Source organism: Penaeus vannamei, chromosome 9, assembly GCF_042767895.1.
Source record: "Penaeus vannamei isolate JL-2024 chromosome 9, ASM4276789v1, whole genome shotgun sequence".
NCBI classification, from domain to species: Eukaryota; Metazoa; Arthropoda; class Malacostraca; order Decapoda; family Penaeidae; genus Penaeus; species Penaeus vannamei.
The window spans coordinates 6,673,657-6,695,556 of NC_091557.1; the positions used below are offsets into that span (position 1 = coordinate 6,673,657).

Consider the following 21,900-nt stretch of genomic DNA (forward strand, 5'->3'; position numbering starts at 1 on the left):
ATAATGAATAATGTTCACTCAGTCTTATGAAAAAATTATATATTACAAAACAATAGTTAAGACACCATAAGGGTAATGGAGCATATCAAAAAACTTCTGGACTGATCATATACCTTGCTTGAGCTTGTAGGTTGTACACTCTACAAATATCAACAAACGAAAATACGACAAGCAGCATGATAGAACCAGCTGCGGCAATGAAAATCATGTGAGGTAGTCAGTGTATATCATGGCTAAACTCCACATCCTTGTTTCTGTTTTTTTTTTTTTTTTCTTTTCTTTTCTTTCTTTTCATTTCAAGTTTTTTTTCTTCATAAAAGAGGAAACTACTATCCAATCTTCTTTTCCTCTTTTTTCATACAAATTAGGAAAGGGAAATTCAGCTATCCCCTTTTTCTTTTCTCTCTGATTCTTTCTCTCAGTCATCAATTTTTCTAAGCTGAGTGAACTGTAACTACTAGAAAACCATACAACATACAGGACACTTTTCTGTCAGTTATTCTTTTGTATGCACATTACCATGTAAGTCTAAATACCTCCCTCATAATGGTATAATCAAGCTGGACTATAGAGAAGAACATCATGATCACACATACATAGTAAAAAAAAAAAATGTAATGCTTCCCACGGCACTCGAAGAAACAGTTTCTCTGTTGACCGTGTGCAGTCTTGTCATCTCGTTCCAACCTGTGACATAGTATAGGTAAGAGACCACTCAAGAGCTGCAATTCTATAAAAGTGTGAGCACCTTAAGAAGTGATTACCCTTATACAGCTTCTACTCGCAGTGCATGAGTCGTTGAGCAGACAGCTTGAAGAACCATCTCACTGTACCTTCTCACAATCATTTCCAGAATTATCACAGTCTTCCTAAATCCTGGTCTGGTGGTGTTATAGTGATCTTCCTGAATCACACCAAAAAATTCAATAGTAATTTCTTTCCTGAACATCTTAATACCAAATTTAAATTACATTGCACATAAAATTCACTTGAAGTCTTGACATACACCATTTTTTAAATGGTGAAACTTCAAAAGACCTTTAACAAAAGGGATATATTTTTTTAAAATGTTAAAACACTGAGAACAGAAAGGAATACTTTTCATCCACTTCAAACGTAGTTAACAGTTGAAATCACCAGCAAAATTTAATTGAAAAAAAAAAAAAAAAAAAAAAAGTATAAATAAAATTGATTAAAATAAAAATGCATTGGCTGATGATTTGTAAAACAAGGCAAAACTAAAAGCACTTGTGTACACTGTAATTCCTGAGAGCAAGGGTTGAGAGTCCGAGCCAGATTCCTAAGCATTAATTAAGTGCCAGACAAGAGAGGCAAAGGACTGCCCTACATTTAGAATTTTTAGTCGAAAAAAAAATATATGATGTAAAGAAATTCCTTAAATGCAGATTTTTTTTTTTTTTTTCTGGCTAATAACTGATGCATAGAAATGAAACCCTGGTACTACAAGAGACCATCTGACAAGACATTATCTGAATATACAAAAAGTCTGCACTAATGTTATCACAAATTCAACCCCTCTTACATAACACTAATTTCTGTAAACTGGAATCATTTTATAAAAAAATCTTAAAAATCAATCTAATCACGAAGATATTCATAATCATCCTGATTGATATCATACTAAACTTATGGATATAATTTTTTTTTCTTTTTTATCGTCTTCTCAGGTGAGGGTAATTCCTTATTGATCACATTAAGCAGAATCTTCACATATAATCGTCAACCTTGTAGGCTTCAGCTACCTTCCAAATGTCAGCAGCAGCCTCACAATAAGGAGCCCGGGCAAAAAAAGAGATCATGGTGCGTTGAGCGTTGAGGGTGTCCAAGTTATGCTGGATCATTTCTCAATCGATAAGACCTTTGGGAAAATCTTCGTCCTTGTCGCTTGCTCATCATCCACAGCACAGGGGGATGCTTCCACTCTAGTACCCAGCAGTCAATACATGTATATGGTAGGGGGACGAGGCCATATCACACACACACACATTACCCTTAGTGTACATGGCAGTGATTTGTCTGACTAAGGAACTGGCACATGAAGCCTCAAACACATTCTAATGTGAGCCTTTTTTTTTTTCTTCTTTTCTCTTTCTGTTCAACAGTCATATATATCAATTCATTGAGACTTTTTCTTACCATTATTTCACTGCTTCTGCAATATACTCTCGTGATCCTGGGTACATCTTCACAGAGTCAGTCGTACTTGAAACTTACACTCGCCTTTAAACAGTCAATTCACTGACCTTGTCATTTTTCTTATCTTTCCCATTTTTTTTATTTTTTATTATTTTTTGTTTTTACTTGTGAGCCCTTTCATGAAATCAGATTCTATGGAAAAAGGTGAATGCATGATATGAAAGTTTTAAATCAATGATTAAAAAAGAAAAAAAGAAAGAAGAATGATCCCATCCTACAAACTGTAAAGAACTGGACCATGTGTTCATATCCAATTGCAATGGTAAATGCCTACACTCTGATTTACGATTGTCAGCATATTTGGAATAATTTCAGGTCAAATGCAAGGAAACCGACTTTACCACCTTACTATGGACCAGTCCCAACAGTTTAAGAATCTTGAGCTCTCTCTCTCACTTTCACACAAGTGTACTTCGATTCACACAACCTGCGTCTCTGTATGCTCTTTCACAGGCATGTTTTAGGGGCACTAAGTTCTTTGACGCTAGTGTTTGGCGTCCTGTCAATCCCACTGGTGTGGGGAAGGCGGGAGCTCGGAAGGATGAGCAACTGTCGAGCTGGAATATAAAATAAAAAATCTTAATAATCTGAGCACTTTAGGAAATAATATTGAATATTACATTAAAGTATATATTATTATTGTCTTCATACTAGTATTTTCAGCAAGTTTCACTTTCAAAATCAAGAATACAAAAGATAAATTGCATTCACAAGGGATACTTGAAAAACAATTCAATTATCATTGAATATGATCACCTGGCATTCTTTAAAATAAATTTTGTCAGTTACTTCTATTCCTTCTTCTCACATGCAGTTTAGGCTATATAAAATTTTTAAAAATCAAGTATATACAGCAGAAGTAAGGAGAGTATAAAGGACAATAATCTCAAAAGTTTTACTACAAGAACCTGCAAATCTGCAAATTACAGAATGAAAAGACTGGCTCCTTATCATGTAATCAATTCATAATCAACCACATTCAAATGGCCCAACCAATCAACCCATAAATTAATTTACTCAAACCTAAATCAATGATTCTCCATGGGGATGTATCTCAACCTAATGATGTAATTAAACAAGCAATCATTTGGATACTTTTATTTACATATGACAAGATGTTACATATAAAAAATACCCATCATTCAAGGATGACGTGAAGAGCACTAGGTTTCCAGAGAAAAGTTTGCTACTTGGTAAAAACAGATTTCCTTTACAAAACATGAATTATGACTAGAGGATAGAGACACTGGGAAATCAGAAATCCCACTGGTAGCAATGCAAGCAATCACTGTTCAACTGTTATTCTTAGCATTAACATAATGTCAAATGTAACTGATATTGTGATCAATTTTGAGTTAGTGTATTCTAAGTTCAAGAGGATAAAAAAGGAAAAGTTTTCATACAGAATGTTAGTCCCATATATTACAAGAAAAAAACTTCTTTGTGATTCAACACATCAAATATCATTTCGTGATATAACCACAAGAGGAAGTTATAATAATGAACTTTTGAAGTGTAATGAGCTGAGTTAATGCAAGATGACCATGGTATAGACTACAGAATGATCATTTAGAATACTGAAAGTTGGCCGACGAGCAAAACAATCGCACAATTACTACTTCAAAACAAGTTAGTCTACTGATCTGTATTTCATTCTGATAAAATTAAAGAAATTGCAAACAAGAGAAAATTATTTATGTATATAACCTTATTCTAAATCAGAGCAAGTTCCTCACTTCTCTTAAAATAATATGGGAAACAATACATACATCTGCCCTATTTTTAGTATTTTTTTTAGCTATAATATATTGAATTTCCTCTTCATTTGCCAGAAAGATATATAATTTCATCAAATAAGAATTTCTTAGACTTTGAAATAATGCAAGGAAAATTTTTACACACCCCTAACAAAAAGAATTTCAAAAATATACTAATAAAAATATTGATAATATAAGGAAGGGTATACACGTCCAAGGATGTTTTAAGTCCCAATGCCCAAAAAATGCATCTATTGAATGTTATGCAAATTTAAACTTTTAAATACTACATAAGCATCAATAGGTTTAAGATAGTGCACTCTATGTCATGATTTTAGTGCATTAATGTGAACATATCAATGCTTGAGTTATAGATGAAAGTTTAAATGAACAAAACATTTGCTAAATCCATTGTTAGGCAGTTAGGCTGAAAATACCTTTGGACAAGCATACCTTTATTCACTTAAAGCAATATATACCCAACATGCATATCTTCACCATTTTCTCCTACTAATATATGTCCACTGATAGACAATACCAAATTTGGTATTTAAATTTTTTAAATTTTAAAATAAAAAGATAAAAAGATTATCTCTGATCATATGTCATATATCTGCATGTGCACCCAGGAGATTAAATACTATCTGATCTATTTGATTCAAGTAAACTGAATAAAGAAATCATTCACTATGCAACCACAAATATACTAAAACTTTTAGAAAGATTTAAAAAATATTAATAAATCATATTTTCATCTTGCAGTATTTTTCCCTTTATTTTCTATATATCATATTGGTACAGCATAATCAGCCCACATAAAAAATAAACAAGGTGAAACAATATCCCCGGCATTAAGAGATTGGAAATTCAAAATATAATTACAGTAATCTTAAAACAAAGTCACATTATACTTCTTTCTTTAAACAATTATTTTTCTCTTTGATAACAGAAAAAATGCATTTAATATGGATTTTTTGTGTTTGTGTGATGTTTAATCAATTTATTTTGTAGATTTCTTTGTGTCTAGACTTGCAATACCCATCCGTCAGCAGTCAGTCAATCAATTAATCCCATATTAACCATCAACAAATTCATTTATTAATCATTCACCTGATCAATCAATCAACCTACTACTTGCTGAATCAATATCTCAGTCATTCGTCTAATCAACTAATCCCTCTATGGATAAATGAGTCAACCAACCACTCAGTCAATCAAATCAATATCAACCTATCAACCAACCAATGGATCAATCAACCAAATAATAATCAAATTTATGAAATCAGAAAAAAATTATCAATCAGTCACATCAATGAATCAACCTATTAATATGATCAGTCAACTTGTTTTTCTCTCTCTCTCAGCATGTACAATTATCCCAGTCATCATGCATAAATTTGTGAATGTTAAGTTGTGTGTGATTCTCACTTCCTATTTAACATTATTCAAAAAGAAAGTATAAATAGGTGAGTGCATGTGCGCCTGTGTGGGATTTGCATTGTATGTGTGCCTATGACTCCAGACTAAGTGCATAACAAGCAAGTGTGCACACGTACACATACACACATACATATGTAAATAATCAATAATGAGACAGTTCTTTTTTCAACAAGATATTTACTGTGGCATTACAAGGCTTTTTTTGATTACCACAGTAAGTATAACAGAGCAACCATCTTCTATGTCCTTACGTTAGGCTGCTTTGCTTTTAACATTTTTTCTTTGCATCTACTCCCTATAATTCCCTCCTTACAAACATCAACTGTTCAAAGAATATCAATTATCTTAACAATAAAAGAATTTTTAAAATCCTCTACACCTACAAAAACATTCTTCTCTATCATCACCATATTAATTTCTATTTTTTTCTTTTCCATCATTAACTCCACATGCAACCTTTATAAACTTCTACAAGACTAAACCACTGCCAAGATTAACCCTATACCTGAAGACTTTACACATACAAAACGTGATAGATACACAGCAACTAGCTGAGACAGGCAATTCTACTACAGGAAAGAATGAATGCAACTGAAGTCTCAAACTACTTTTTGAGTTCATGGAGCTCATGCCTAAGAGAAAATCTACTCAGAGGGAAGTGTCCTAAATATATATCTCATAATGAGAGACAAGCTCAAGCTAACCTGGCAAAGCTCTTGTAAGCAGCAGACATGGGGTTGATACATAGAGGTACACGGTCACGCGCCAGGTGGCTCAGGATGAACTTGTGCAACCGATCCTTCACCTGTGACATGGAGTGTAGCTGCAACAGAGGGACACTATTAGTAAAGCTCATCTCTGGATACCCAATTTCTGCAATTTTAGTTTCATTGTGTATTTTTTGCATCTATTCTTGTAATCTTTCTGAAAAAATTTGGATGCCAAAAAAAAAAAAAAACAGTAATTACAAATAATCTTCAATGGTCAATATTTTACTATGTAATAATATAGTCCCTTTGGAGTCAAGGAACTGATCATCATTTCTAAAGATTTCCTTCTTTGAAGAAGTCATCCGACGATACAAAGACCTAGCACCAACCTCATTTTCCCAAGTATCATCAAATGCATGAGGTGCTGTTGGTTCAAAGTCATGTGTATATTGTCGGCCCCCGCAGTTTGTGGAAGCACAGCAAGTACACATGCAAGAATGATACCGCAGGCGACCTTCATCTAGGTAAGGGTGTGCAAGAGCTTCTGTCACATTCAATCGTTTATCCTGGAAAACAGATGAACCCACTGTTATATGTATTCATGTAAAATTATAACTCTCTGTTAAATACATTCACATGAAATTACAACTATTAAATATTTATTATCATTTGTTTTGATCATTCAGTTCAAAAGAAAATAAAAGCAAGATCCTTTACTGAACTAACCCTTCATTTTTTATACAACGATAATGAAGAATACAAAAAAAAACAGTCACTTTTCTTTCCATACGCTAATTAACACCATATTTTTTTTTTTTTTTTATCACAGAAGCAAACTATCTGGGAAAAAAAAAAAAAAAAAAAAATCAAATCTTCAATGATTAAAGATCCCTAACCACTTCACTGAGCAACCCCATGGAAATTACCGGGTCAAAGGCAAGCATCTGTGTGAGTAAGTGGACGGCCTCGTGGGTTGCGTGGGAAGAGAGGGTGTAGAGGGCTGGGAGGGCGGGTGGTTTTGAGGGTCGGCGTAGCATGTGGGTCACAGCTCCTTCACAAGCATATTTCATGTCTTCTAGGTTTGGTGTTCCCAACAGGTCTGTTATTCGCTCAAGCTGGAAAAAAAGAGGTTAATCAAGACCAGTTCCTTATCCATTATTTACACTGAATCCCTTTCAAAAAATCCAAAATACCAAATATTTTATCAAAATGCTAAGGAACCTACCTGCTGTACAGGACTCTGGGCTTGGAAGAGAATACGACGTCCCAAAAGCTCGCCGAAAATGCAGCCAACAGACCACACATCTACTGCTTGGGTGTAATGGCGGGCTCCCATCAGCAACTCTGGGGCTCTGTAGTACTGTGTAACTACCTCCTGTGTCATGTGCTTATTTTCATCAGGTTCTTCGACACGAGCCAGGCCGAAATCACAGATCTGGAAAGATTTATGTCATCAGTTCTTGGATGGATTCAAGTCAGTTATATGAAAAGAAGTTATTAAGAGGGGTTATTCTATCTTGTAACTATATTTATGTAGGCCAGTAAATGTAAACCTGATTCTAACATGTCCATGCTTAATACATCTTCAAGGAAATACAAGTACTTAAGGTACGTTCAAATTCCATTTATTCCCCCCCCCCAAAAAAAAAGTCAGTGTATGCACAAGCACACAGGCATATCATCTTCAATTCATTCATAAAGGCAAAACATATGATAATTAAAGGTTGTTTCCATATATATTTTCATATATATATAATGTAAAGACCAGCATAAACTCATTCATATATTATCTGAACATCATGGACAGCAACATTTAAGTGAAAAGTAATAAAGGCAAGTTGTCATTTTCCACATGGTAATCCTTAATATGAAGAGGAAGAGAGAGAGTGAGGGAGGGAGAAGAGGAGGAGAGAAGAGAGGGATGGAGAAGAGGAAGAGAGGGCGGGAGAAGAGGAAGAAAGAGAGAAAGAGGGCGGGAGAAGAGGAAGAAAGAGAGAAAGAGGGCGGGAGAAGAGGAAGAAAGAGAGAAAGAGGGCGGGAGAAGAGGAAGAGAGAGGGGGGGGGAAGAGGAAGAGAGAGAGGGGGGGAGGAAAAGATAAGCAAGGAAAGAGAGAGAGAGAGAGAGAGAGAGAGAGAGAGAGAGAGAGAGAGAGAGAGAGAGAGAGAGAGAGAGAGAGAGAGAGAGAGAGAGAGAGAGACAGAGAGAGAGAGACAGACTGGCTGACAGACAGACAGAAGAGAGAGAGAGACAGACAGACAGACTGAGAAGAGAGAGAGACAGAGACAGACAGAGATAAAGACTGAGAGAGAGAGAGGAGAGAGAAAAAGACACGGAGAGAGAGAGAGAGAGAGAGGGGCGGCACACGCGCCGTCGCCTCCCCTCTTCCCGCCTCACCTTTAAAACGCAGTTGGAATTGACGAGGAGGTTCCCGGGCTTGATGTCTCGGTGGATAATCCTCGCGGAGTGGAGGTACTTCAGACCTGCAAGTGGCGGGAGACGGTTAGGCGATGGAAATGGGGCTAAGAAATGGGTTCACAAAAATGGTTTTAATATAAACACAGTCCGTCACGCACACAGGTAGAAAAAAAGACAAGATAGATACTGACAGAGAGACAGATACAGCTGCAGATACAAACAGACACAAAGACACACAAAGAGACACAAAGAGAATGGCACACACAGAGAAAGAGAGAGACACGCAGAAAGACACAAACATACACACAAACACACACAGAGGTCTAGCTTTAACCAGCTTTTCCTCCTGATTCCCCCCACTCGAGCAGAGATACACGTGTCGAGGGCGGAAGGGATGCTCGCGAGAGAATCTAACTCTCACGCTCGTTACCCTAGCCCGCAAACTCCCGCGCTTCCTCTAGCACCGCAACAACACAACGAGCCGTGGACAAAACGCATCACAGTGGGGGGGTGGGGGGTGGGGGGTGGAAGGGGAAAGTTGGCCATCACCGTCGCTGCATCCTCTCCACGCCTTCCCTTCCTTCGCCCTATCCCTATCCCTCTCCCTTCCTCCTGTTTCCACGTTCTCCCTATCTGTTCCTCCTCCCCTTTTCCCTAACCCCCTCCCGTCCCCTCCTCCTCTCCCCTTCCTTCAGCAGGTTCTCTCTCCTGATCGACAATTATCCCCCCCCCCCACACACACACACCCGTCCTCCGACATGTTAGCAACAAGCGCCCCCCCCCCCTCTCCCGCGTGCGATCCGGGGCGGGCCGACTCCAAGCAGCATTGCTACTTCAAGAATTCCGGCACTCCGCCTCCCGCACGCCCCGCAAAGACCCACCCCGCCCACTTTCCCTGCCGGAGGACCTCGAGGGGAAGGGCGAAGACGATGGCCCACCCGAAGGACTCCCGAAGGACTCCCGAAGGACTCCCGAAGGCTGAGAGGGATGCCACTCGCGGGATAGGCTCTTCTTCTCGCCCTGCTCTCCTTCGGGTTCGCGGGGCATCAGCGGCGAGGGATCAGCGCGCGTTCAGGAGAGTTCGATAGTTCAATGGCGTTACACCTCGAAGAAGGAATCAATGAAGGAGGCTGTCCTTTCTGCGTCTCCGAGACAGACACGCCCCCGTCCTTTCTTCCTATTCTTCCTCTATTTCCTTCCTTTCTTTCCTCCCTCCCTCCCTTCCTCCCTTCCTTCCTTCCTTTCTTCCTTCCTCCCTCCCTCCCTCCCTTCCTTCACCCTCCCTCCCTCCCTCCCTTCCTCCTTCCCTCTCCCCCTTCCTCCCTCCCTTCCTCCTTCCTCCCTCCCTTCCCCGTCCCGTCCCGCCCACGAGCTCCATCACCTGCCATTCCGTGGGCGCGGGGGAGACACTGTGGCCTCACCTGAGCGTTAAGTACAAACGCACAGATCAATGTTTGCCCTCGGGTGCGGGCGCCGCGGTTCTGCCTCCGCACCCTGGCAACAGCTTCGAAGCCGCCTTCCGCCGCCACCAATCGCCTCGCTGTCTTGCCGGGGAGGGCGATTCTTTTGCTCTCCCTCTCTCTTCTCTTTCTCTCTAGCTCACTGTCTCTGTCTGTCTGTCTGTCTGTCTGTCTGTCTGTCTCCATACATCTATCCATCCATCTATCCATCTCTATCCTTTCTTTTTCCTCCTCCCCCTCCTCTTCCTCTTCTTCTCCCTCTTTTTCCTCTAACTCTTTCTATCCTTATTTCTCTTTCTTTTCTCCTTTCTTCCTTTACTCTCCCTCTCACTTTCCTTACCTCGCTTCCTCTCCATTCCCCTCTTCATATTCATCTTTATTCCCATTTCCATCTCCACCTCCACCTCCACCCCCGCCTCCACCTACACCTCCACCCCCCTCCTTCACCCCCACCTCCACTCCCACCCACCCCCCTTCACCCCCACCCCCACCCCATCCCCCACCCACCCCCCACCCCCACCTCCCCCTCCACCCTCCACCTCCACCTCAACCTCCATCCCCACCTCCACCTTAACCTCCACCTCTCCCCCTCCATCCCAACCCCTACCCACACCCCCACCTCCACCTCCACCCCTACCTCCACCCACCCACCGTCCACCCCCACCTCCATCTCCATCTCCCCCATCCCTCTGCCATTCCATTTCTCCCTCGAACGAAAGTTAATCGATATACGCATAAATCCCCCCCCCCCCCCCCCGACTACAATAATGAGACGCCCGAAAGATGAGGGGTTGGAAGGAGGGGAAATGAGGTGGGAGGGGGAGGGGGAGGGGGACGATGAGTAAGATGAGGTGGTGAGATGAGTATCAAAGAAAAGGGGGGTGAGAAAGTGGGAGGAGGTGGGGGGGGGGGGAAGAGAAATGAGAGAGAAGGGAAAGGATGAGGAGGTGGGGGGGAAAAGAGAAATTAGAGAGAAAGAGAAACGATGAAGGAAGTGGGGAACAGAGGAAATTAAAGAGAAGGGAAACGATGAAGGAAGTGGGAAACAGAGAAAAAGAGAAGCAAGGGGAGGGGGGGGGGGAAGAAAAAGAAAAAAAGAAGAAGACCGAAAAGACGGGAGGAGTTAAAAACCTAAAGATAAAGCGAGGAGGAAGGAAGCGAGAACTAGAATTACGAATGCACACTCGCCGCTCCTCCCGCACGTGCTCCTCAACTTGTCGAAAACGCGAAAAAACAAACTTTTGTAAATCTCAGCGAACCCAAACTCGCACTGTCACTTGATTACTATTAAGAGTAGAAGGGGTAAGACAGGAACGCATCATAGCATATAAGAATAACAACAATAAAACAATAATAATAATGATGATGATGATGATAATAATAATAACAATAATAATCATAATAGTAATAATGATTAATATTATACTAACAACAATATCAAATAACAACATGAATACAAAAGAACAGAGCAAACAAAAATAACGACTATAATAATGAAAAAATACCGCTAATAATACCAATGACAACAATTACAATAATGACCACGATAACAACGATAACGACAACAACAACGACATCTAAAAAAAAAATCAGGAACACAAAAAGGCCAAAATCGAAGCCTGTGCCTGAGCGAGCGAGCGACCTCCACCACGGCGTATACAGCGGCTTCCTGGCCACGTTGCTTGCTGCCGCGTGCTGTTCGCCGTTCCCCCTTGGCCCTTCTTCCTCGCTTCCCTCTTCCTCCAACTTCCGTCTTCCCCTCTTCCTCTCTACCATCTTTCCTCTCTTCCTCTCTCCCATCTTTCCCTCTTCTCCTCTCTCCCATCTTTCCCTCTTCTCCTCTCTCCCATCTTTCCCTCTTCTCCTCTCTCCCATCTTTCCCTCTTCTCCTCTCTCCCATCTTCCCTCTTCCTCTTTCCCATTCTTCCTCACTCCCAGCTTTCCTCTTCTCCTCTCCTCCATTTTACCCTCTACTCTTCCCCCCCTCTTCCCCTCCTCCTCCCTTCCCTCTTCTCCTCTTCCTCCCTTCCCTCTTTCCCTCTTCCTCTCTTCTCCTCTCCCATCTTTCCCTTTTCCTCTCTTCTCTCTTCCTCTCTCTCCCCTCTTTTCCTCTTCCTTCCACCCCCTCTTCCTCTCTATCCCCTCTTCCCCTGTTCCATCCTTCCCCTCTCCCCTCGCAGAAATGTCACACCAACCAAACTTTAACAGACGATGAAAAGATAACGAAAAAAAGAGAAAAGAGAACAAAATGGATTAAAAAATCGACACCAGACAAAATATTTAGACTCGCGGTACTTGATACATCCCGGTGTCGACGGCGATAGACTCCCCCTCCCCCTCCCCCTACCACTCCCCTTCCCCTTGCCCTTTCCCCTCCCATTCCCATTGCCCTTCCCCCTCCCTTACCCGTTCCATTTCCCCTTCCCCATCCCCCTCCTATTCCCCTTCCTATCCTCCTCTCATCCCCCTTTCCCTTTCCTTTCGCATTCCCCTTCCCTTTCCCACAGTCCCCAAGCAACTGCCTAAAAGCCCCGAAAACAATAAACAGAGGAAAGCAATCAGTCAGACAGACAGACAAGACAAACAGACAGACACATACACAACACAAAGAGACAGACAGAAAGACAAGACAGACAGAGACAGACAGACAAACAGACAGACTCAGACCGATATACACAGCCAACACAGACACAAAAACAGACACCCGCAGACGTCAAAAAAAAAGAAAGAATCACGTGACTTGCGAGTAAGCTTGAACCGCGTTTTCCTGTCGTCCTCCGCTCCCTGATTTATCGACTCCTCCTTCACTCCCCCGATGTCTTTAATTATTCACGAAAACGCACGCACACATACGCTAGCCTCCGTCACCCGGCCCCTCCCTCCCCCCCCCTCCTGTCCTATCCCCCACTCCTATTCTTGTCGTTTCCTTTCCTATCCCCACTACCTCTCCCCATCTACCTTTTCCCCCCTCACCCCCCCTCACCCCCCGGACTCCTGACCTGTCCCATCCCCATTCCCTATCCCCACGCCCATATCCCATTCGCAACCCCGCCCTCATCAACCCCAAGCGCCACCCCCGCCTTCATCAACCCCAAGCACCCCACCCCCACCCCCGCCTCCGAGAAGCGTGGGCGGCGAGGCGGGGCGACGGTGTGCATGGGCGCAGGAGTGCATCGCGGGTGATCGCCAATGCAGAACACACAACCCGGGCCCTGTCACCCTCGCTTGCCACCTGCCGAGAGGGATACCCCTGCGGAGGAGGGGGAGGAGGAGGGGGAGGAGGAGGAGGAGGAGGAGGGGAGGAGGAGGAGGAGGGGAGGAGGAGGAGGGGGAGGAGGAGGAGGGGAGGAGGAGGGGGAGGGGGAGGGAGGGAGGAGGAGGAGGAGGAGGAGGAGGGGGAGGAGGAGGGGGAGGGGGAGGAGCAGCAGCAGCAGCAGCAGCAGCAGCAGCAGCAGGAGGAGGAGCAGCAGCAGCAACAGAAACAACAGCCGCAGGAGGAGGGAAAAAGACTAGGAAGAGGAAGAGGAGGAGGAGGAGGAGGAGGAGGACCAGCAGCAGGAGGAGGAGGAGGAGGAAGGAAAAATACTAGGAGGAGGTGGAGGAAGAGGAAGAGGAAGAGGGGGAGGAGCAGCAGCAGTTATAACAGGAGCAGCAGAAGGAAAAAGCCGTGAAAGAGCCCCGGTGAGAGACAGGCGACCCCCCCCCCCCTCCAGCCCAGTCGCTACCCCCTCCGACATCTATCTTCCTCCAAACTTTGATCGTGAATCTTGCTATGAATGCCGTCTTCCCTATGCTCTCCTGTTTGTTTTCATTCCACTTAATTGTATTTTTTTCCTTTGTATCATTATTTACGTTAATCATTCCAATCTATACAAACCCGTCTTGGATCACGTGACCTAAACGGTAAAATACCTTTTCTCGACGCTCACACTACCTGCCAAACGTTAAACAGTTAAACCCTCGTTCAAAAGTGGAGAGTCACTTGGTGTATTTCAAAGAGATCTTGGTCGACGTCGAAGCTGGGTCGTTGTCGAAACTAGGTCGAAGTTCGAGCGACATCGCGTCTGCAGCCTGGCCTCCGGGGTCGAATGCGGGGTCGAAGCGGGGTCGAGTCGAAATTTGGGTTAGTATCGAAGCTGGGTTGGGGTGGAAGCCAGATAGGGGTTCAAGCGAGGTCGAGGTCAAAGTCGGGTCGGAGTCGAAGTTAGGTCAGGGCTGAAGCCGGGTCGGGGTCGAGGCCGAGTCGAATCGAAACAAGACCAGCAGCATCGAAGCCGAATCGTGTCGAAATTGGGTCACAGCATCGTAGCCGGGTCGGGGTCAAAGCTAGCTCGGCGTTGAAACAGGTCGGCCACGTAAGCCGGGTCGCGGACGGAAGAAAGGTCGGCGACCTAATAAAACGGCAGCTGACCTCCCACCACCTGTCAACTCGCCCTCGCTTTCCGCGGTCTCCCTCCCTGCCAGATGCCGCCGCTCGCACTCGCTTTTCCGAAACGAGCCTCAACCTGCCACCGCCACCCCCCCCCCCCCTTCCCTCCGGAAACTCCCTTCCCCGCCGAGCAGTGACGCCGGAACGCACCCTAGCGGCCTACCCTCCAAGCCGCACTTTCACTCACAACCTCACTTACTCATTCCTTCAGTCCCCTCGTCGCCTCGCAGTTGGTCTGAAGAGCAGTCCTTGTCGCACTTTTCGTCATATTTCACTTCCGTCCTGGCCCCCTCACCCTCACTTCAGTCCCGGCCTCCCTCATTCTCACTTCAGTCACGGCCTCCCTCACCCTAACTTCAGTCCCGGCCCCCTCACCTTCACTTCCGTCCTGGCCCCCTCATCCTCACTTCCGTCCTGGCCCCCTCGTCCTCACTTCAGTCCCGGCCCCCTCACTCTCACTTCAGTCCCGGCCTCCCTCATTCTCACTTCAGTCACGGCCTCCCTCACTCTCACTTCAGTCACGGCCCTCCTCGTCCTCACGTCAGTCTCACAGCCTCCCTCACAACTCATCTCTTGAAAACCCGCCCGTTTCCTTCCGCTCACTTCACCCACGCTTCCTTCCCACCGTTTTCTTAACATCCATAATGGACCCGGGTTTTCCTCCTCCTCCCTCGTTCCCTCTCTCTTCTTTTTCTTTATCTTGTTCTCCTATTCCTTCTCTTATATAGTTCTGCCCCTCTCTCTCTCTCCATATGTCCCTCCTGCTGCCTACCTCTCTCTTTCCCCCCCCCCCTCTCTTCCTATCCCCCTCCCTCCCTATCTCCCAATCCTCCTATCCCCCCTCCCTCCCTATCCCCCTCTCTCCCAATCCTCCTACCTCCCTATTACCCCATTTCCCTCCGCCTCCCTTCCCCCCCACCCCCAACCGCGACCCGTGCCCCCCCACCCTCCCCTCTCTCGTCCGCCGAGGCATCGATCGGAATGCAGCGTGCATGGCGTGTGCATCATCGCACTCCTACCCCGTCCGCGTCCTGCCGGGTCGACGGGCGGCCTCCCCCAGGGTCACGCGCTGGGGGGAGGGGGAGGGAAGGTGAGGAAGTGAAGAGGAAGAGGAGAGGAGGAGGAGGAGAGAGGAGGAAGGGAGGGAAGGGAAGGAAGGAGAAGGGAGGAGGAAGAGGAGGGGGAAGGAAACGTCGCAGGTGGAAAAGGAATCGGAAAGGAAGAGGGGGATGGGAGGAAAGGGAGGAAGGAAAAGGGAGGGAGTTAGGAGGAGGAGGGAGGGAGAGAGAGCAGAGGAGGGAAGGAGGAGGAAGAGATGGAGGGGGAGGAGGAGAAGGAGGAGAAGGAGGAGGAAGGGGAAGAAGGAGAAGAAGAAGAAGGAGGAGGAAGAAGAATAAAAAGAAGGAAAGGAGAAGCAGAAGAAAAAGAAGAAGGAGGAAGAGGAAGAGAAGGAGAAGAAGAAGGAGGAAGAGAAGGAGAAGAAGGAGGAGAAGAAGAAGGAGAAGAAGAAGAAGCAGAAGAAGAAGAAGAAGAAGAAGGAGAAGAAGGAGAAGAAGGAGAAGGAGAAGGAGAAGAAGGAGAAGGAGAAGGAGGAGAAGAAGAAGAAGTAGGAGAAGGAGAAGAAGAAAAAAAGAAGAACAAGAACAAAAACAAGAAGGGAAGGACGGAGGGGAGGCCAGAGGAACGGGAAGAGAACGAGGAGAAGAGAGCCCGGCCCCCCGAGAGCCACGGGGCCGGACCGGACGGACGCACAATGCGAGCAGAACAAGAACATGGAATCCCCTTCGACGGGACAGCGCGGCAGGGACTTCGTCGCGAGAATCTCCTGACGGAGGCGTTCGCTTATTGATCATTCCTCACCACAGGTGGGCGTGTGCCTGCGACCCACGCCTTGGCACCCGGGGCAGGAGGGAGGCGGAGTCGCGCCGCCCGTCATCCCAGGGAGAGACTCTCTCGGTGCCATGACTCTCCGCGCCTCTAATCGCACGACGGCCAAGTCATGCACCCGTAAGACCACGAGCAAGCAGCGGCCAAGGTCACTCCCGTGCAAGCGCCTGCCTCCGCCGCCTCCGCCGCCTCCGCCGCCGCCAGAGCTGCGAAGGGGCATGGAAGGGCGGCCGGACGGGGGGATGGGGGCAGGGGGGACGGGGGGGCAGGTTAATGAGCCGGGAAATGAGTCATATCACACACGGGGGCGTTACTCACGACACGCAAACGTGAATCATGTCGAATTGTGGCGTTACTCACGACACGCACATGTGAGTCATGTCGAACTGGATGTATCAGCTTTCACAGGCGAGAAGCAGGAGGAGGACGAGGAGGAGGAGGAGGAGGAGGAGGAGGAGGAGGAGGAGGAGGAGGAGGAGGAGGAGGAGGAGGAGGAGGAGAAGGAGGGAAAGGAGGAAGAAGAAGAAGAAGAAGAAGAAGAAGAAGAAGAAGAAGAAGAAGAAGAAGAAGAAGAAGAAGAAGAAGAAGAAGAAGAAGGAGGAGGAGGAGGAGGAGGAGGAGGAGACGACGACGACGATCCCTGACATCTCTCAGGATGCAGAGAAAGGGAGGCGGGGGATGCTGCCTCAGACATGCGTGTGTATGCGTACATGCAAACGTATTTATACGTGTGTGTGTGTGTGTGTGTGTGTGTGTGTGTGTGTGTGTGTGTGTGTGTGTGTGTGTGTGTGTGTGTGTGTGTGTGTGTGTGTGTGTGTGTGTGTGAGAGAGAGAGAGAGAGAGAGAGAGAGAGAGAGAGAGAGAGAGAGAGAGAGAGAGAGAGAGAGAGGCAGACACATACACATATATTCATTTATTTATTCCATTATCAACTCATTTATGTGCGCACATGTACATGCACGAATACACCCACACACACAGGCATACATACATGCACACGCACACAGATACGCACATACACGTGTTTATGTACGCGTGTGTGTGTGTGTATAGGTATGCTCATATGAATAAACAAATACCTATACACACCCCTATTTTTGAAGTATCAAGTGCCATACCAACAGGTTCCCCCTACCCCCCTACTCCCTACCCTTACCACTACCCCTACCCTTACCACTACCCCTACCCTTACCCTCCTACCCCAACCCCAACCCCAACCCCTACCCTCCTACCCACCTCCCCCATCGCCGACCCGCGCGCGCGCCGCAGAACCTTCCGACATCCCTTTTTATCCTTCCCTTTCTTCCGTTTTTTTTTGTCTTTCTTTCCCTCATAAAGTTTGCGATCGAAGGCGGTGTGACGATCAATACCCGGAGACTTTCGCGGTATTTCCCCTTCCCCCCTCAGACACAATGGCGGCAGGTGAGAATGCGGCGGAGGAAACGGCTGTCTGTCTGTCTGTCTGTCTGTCTGCTTCCCTACCTGCCTGCTTGCCTGTCTGCCTACCTGTCCGTCTACTTGTCTCTGTCGGCCTGCAAGCCTGCCTCGCTGCCTGCTTCCCTGCCTGCCTATCTGCCTCCCTGCCTGCTTCCCTGCCTGTCAACCTGCCTGCCTGTCTGCCTACCTGCCTGCTTCCCTGTCTGCCTACCTATCTCTGCCTGCCTGCAAGCCTGCCTGCCTCCCTGCCTGCTTCCCTCCCTGCCTCCCTGCTTACCTGCCTATCAATCTATCAGCCTCCCTTTCTATCTATCTATCTACCTGCCTGCACCTGTCTCCTTGAACGCACGAAAATAGAGAGAGAGAGAGAGAGAGAGAGAGAGAGAGAGAGAGAGAGAGAGAGAGAGAGAGAGAGAGAGAGAGAGAGAGAGAGAGAGAGAGAAGAAAAAAAACAATGATCAGCATTCCTAAGAATCAAGCGCTCTTCCTCCCGAATTTTCGCTCTGCCTTCCCCGCCAGCGCCCGCACTCGCACCCACACTCAGACCTCGATGCCTCCCTCGCCCGCGGCTGAGAGTACCCAAACTTTCCATCGCTCGGCCTCACAAACCAACAGACACTGAACAAAAAAAAAAAAAAAAAACGCTGAACAAAGAAAGAAACCAACAGATACTGAACAAAAAACGCTGAACAAAGAAAGAAAACAAACAGACACTGAACAAAGAAAGAAACCAACAGATACTGAACAAAGAAAGAAACAAAAACAAAAACAAAATCACATCGAGCATCATCCCCGGACAAACGTATATCTAAAAAGTGAATAAATAAATAAATAAATAAATAAATAAAATAAAAAAGAAATAAAATTCCTAACATGATCCCCGTCCAACAACAAAGCAAAACTATTCGAGAGAGAAATATAAAAACTAAATAAATAAATATATAAAACATCAAATTGTAAAAAAAAACGACCAAAGAAAGTCCAACTCACCTGAAGAATATTTGGAAGAGGAACACTTTAAAAAATCAAACGAAAAAGACAAACGAAAAGGAGAGTTCAAAAGATAAAGACCAAAAAAATCTGACAAACGAAAAGGACAACAAACGCAGAACTCTCAAAGAAAAAAAAACTAGACTAAAATCCAGAAAAAAGAAAATATTGATAACCGAGGAAGACGAAACTAAAACACTCAAAAAAACAAAACAAAAAGAGACCGAAAATAAAAACACGAACCCCACACACACACAAATAATAAATAACACAAAAACGAAAGTGAGCTAAAAAAAATAAAAATAAAAAAATAAAAAATAAAAAATAAAAACGAAAAGAAAAAACTTCAAAAACTCGAGCAAAGACTCACCTCTGAGGATTTGGTAGAGGAAGACCTTGACGTGGTCGGCGGAGAGATGCTGTGGAGACACGATGATCTTGTGGAGGTCACTCTGCATCAGCTCTGTGATCACGTAGCTGCACACCCAAGGTCAAGGAACGTAACACCTCCAGGGATACATAACACTTATGACACTTCTAAATACAAGCAGGGAACACTCGATACACACTGATACGTAACGCTTCCAAGTATACTTAACACTTATGACACTTCTAGCACTTCTAAACACACGCAGGAAACACTCATTACACTGTAATATGTGACACATCCATGTATACTTAATACTTATAACACACGCAGGTCACACTCATTATACTTTAATACATAACGCTTCCAAGTATACATAACACTTATAACAAACGCAAGCAACACTCAATATACATAATAACACTAAATGTACGTAAATAACACTTAATATACTGTGCTATGTAACACTTACAGTATTTATGTGTAATACTAACGATATACGTAACACAGTATATTAAACAACACGAAATCTAAATAACACGAAATACACTGAACGTAATTAACACTTCCAATATTACTATTGCAACACTTACAATAAATAAACGTAATGCTCTATCCATACTTTGAAACACTTTCAATATGCATGGTAATAATCCTAAAATAGATATCTAAACGTTTTCAATACAACTCGTTAACAATTCCAAAATGCATACATAGTTAAGATATGATCGCTACCCTAAGGTATCTCTTTCTTTCACAAATAGGCATCCTCTTCATTTCACATTTCAGATTTTTTTTATCTTCTTCATTTCACATTTGATTTTTTTTTTTTTTTATTCGCAATTACCGCGTGGACGAACTTGCACAACTTCCCATCTCGTTAGTTGGTGCATCTGATCCTACGTATCCTGCCTGCCATGCTCTCCTATTTCTGACCTCATTCATCTCGCGTGTCCATTAAAAAAAAAATCCAAAAATTTTGTTGAAATCCAAAAAAAATCTGTTCAAATCTAAAAAATACTGTTGAAATCCAAAAAATTCAGTTGAAAATCCAAAAAATTCAGTTGAAATCCAAAAAATCTTTCGAAATCCCACCCCCCCCCAAAAAAATAAAATCTCTTCAAATCCAAAAACAAAAAAAAAATCGAAATCCAAAAATTCTTGCATTCGGTTCCGCGCGTCACGAATGCCACTTTCTGCACCGGGACGGAAATGCCACGTCCAAAGCCCCACACAAAACCGGCAGTCGCAGGCCAAGAACAGGAAGTTGCGTCTTTAATGGGCCGTCAGTTCGGACAGTGGGCGTAATAGAGACATCCTTCAACGCCCACGGAAGCGAGGGCGTGGTGGGACGCGTGCCGGTGTCGGTAAAGCACTAAATCATAGTTTGAGGATTTGCAAGAATTGTGGCGATTCAGCAAACTGATTCGGCAAACTGCGCCTTAAAAATACACCTTTCAAGACGTGCCTCCGTGCCTACTGCGAGCACCACTTCAAAAAAACAATAATAAGGTGGCATAGAAACATAAACCCGTGTGGCCCGAGTTTCCCTCGTTGGTGGAGCCGGATCGCCTCTCACAGGGCACGCTGCCCCGGACAGTCGTGGCAGTCAGAGCGGGGCGAGTTCGCGCGCACGCGTAAGGAGGATGCGGAAGGAGCGCGCAGCCACATCCTGCTTCGCGATCAGCTTTTCAGGGGCCACGAGGTGCCTACTCGGCCGCCGGCTGTCAGCTCCGCTCTAGGACGCGGGTTTCGTCAGCGGGCAGGATTTCGCTGACACCGCGGCCGGGGCGAACGGGCGGCCCAGCGTGGCCACTCGCGCTGACTGTTTGCCCGGCGACTGGCCTTTCTGTTTGTTCCGGCCATGCTGAGGCCAGGCGCGCGGGCACACGCACAGGTGGACGTCGAGCGCTCCATCAGTAATTTGCGTGCAAATTCATGTTTGTATGCAACCACGCTTGCATCCATGCCCGCCTTTGCAGTATGCATGCATGTATCCTTAAACGGCTAAATAAATAAATGAATGAATTTACGCAGTGTACCCGACGCGCATGAATGACTGCGTGTAAGCATATACCGTATGCACGAGCGACGTGCCCACGGCCAAAGGCATACGTGCATCCACATGCAGTCACACCCAGAAGAGCGGGATTCCTTTCCGCCACGGGCTGACCACGCCGCCCCTCGCGCGGAGCCGCTCATGCGAGGGCGCGGCAGGGCGGGCTAGAAGCCAGCAGGACACGCAGGGCGCGAGCGGCCGAAAAAAGATGGCGGCGTGACCCCGGCGAGTGGCCCGGCCTGCCCAGCCTGCCTTCGCCTCGAGCCTCATCACCTTTAAGTTCGGAGGGTACAATGAGGCGCTATATATCAGGCCGACCGGCGGCGGAGGTGCGGAGGGGGGGGGGGGTGGCGCTCGCCCACTCGCCCTCGCCTCCTCTCTGTCCTTTCAGTCATTCCTTATTCCTTCATCCCCTTCCACTCCTCCTTCCTCCCTGCCCTTCTCGCCCCCCTCCCCCTCCCTCCGCGCTGCAACGGCCATCATCACAAGTCCTACCACTGTCTCCTGACCTTATATCCTTCCTGACCTTGGATCTTCCCTGACCCTACATCCTCCCTGACCTTTCCATCCGTCCCGATCTTTTATTCCTCCCGGCCTTAGATCCCTGCAAGACGCCAAGGACTTCCGGAGCAACGAGGGCATGGCAGGGCGGGCGGCGTCATGCAACGCGACGGGAGGCCAATCAATCACTAATCAACAGGTTAGCCTTTGCGAATCAGGAAGAAAAGGAA

The 21,900-nt window shown here is 45.7% G+C and overlaps 1 protein-coding gene across 1 annotated transcript in view; it reads right to left on the bottom strand.

Annotated features, from left to right (window-relative positions):
* Positions 1–247: 247 nt before the first annotated feature.
* nmo (serine/threonine-protein kinase nemo) overlaps positions 248–21,900 on the bottom strand; it is a 207,201-nt gene continuing 185,548 nt past the window's right edge. Inside the window, exons 4-10 of the mRNA XM_070125195.1 lie at positions 19,114–19,220; positions 8,520–8,605; positions 7,350–7,559; positions 7,051–7,239; positions 6,514–6,690; positions 6,119–6,237; positions 248–2,774 (exon numbers count right to left, since the gene is read on the bottom strand). Coding sequence (XP_069981296.1) covers positions 2,720–2,774; positions 6,119–6,237; positions 6,514–6,690; positions 7,051–7,239; positions 7,350–7,559; positions 8,520–8,605; positions 19,114–19,220 — 943 coding nt within the window. The 3' untranslated portion in view covers positions 248–2,719. The remainder of the gene's footprint in view (positions 2,775–6,118; positions 6,238–6,513; positions 6,691–7,050; positions 7,240–7,349; positions 7,560–8,519; positions 8,606–19,113; positions 19,221–21,900) is intronic.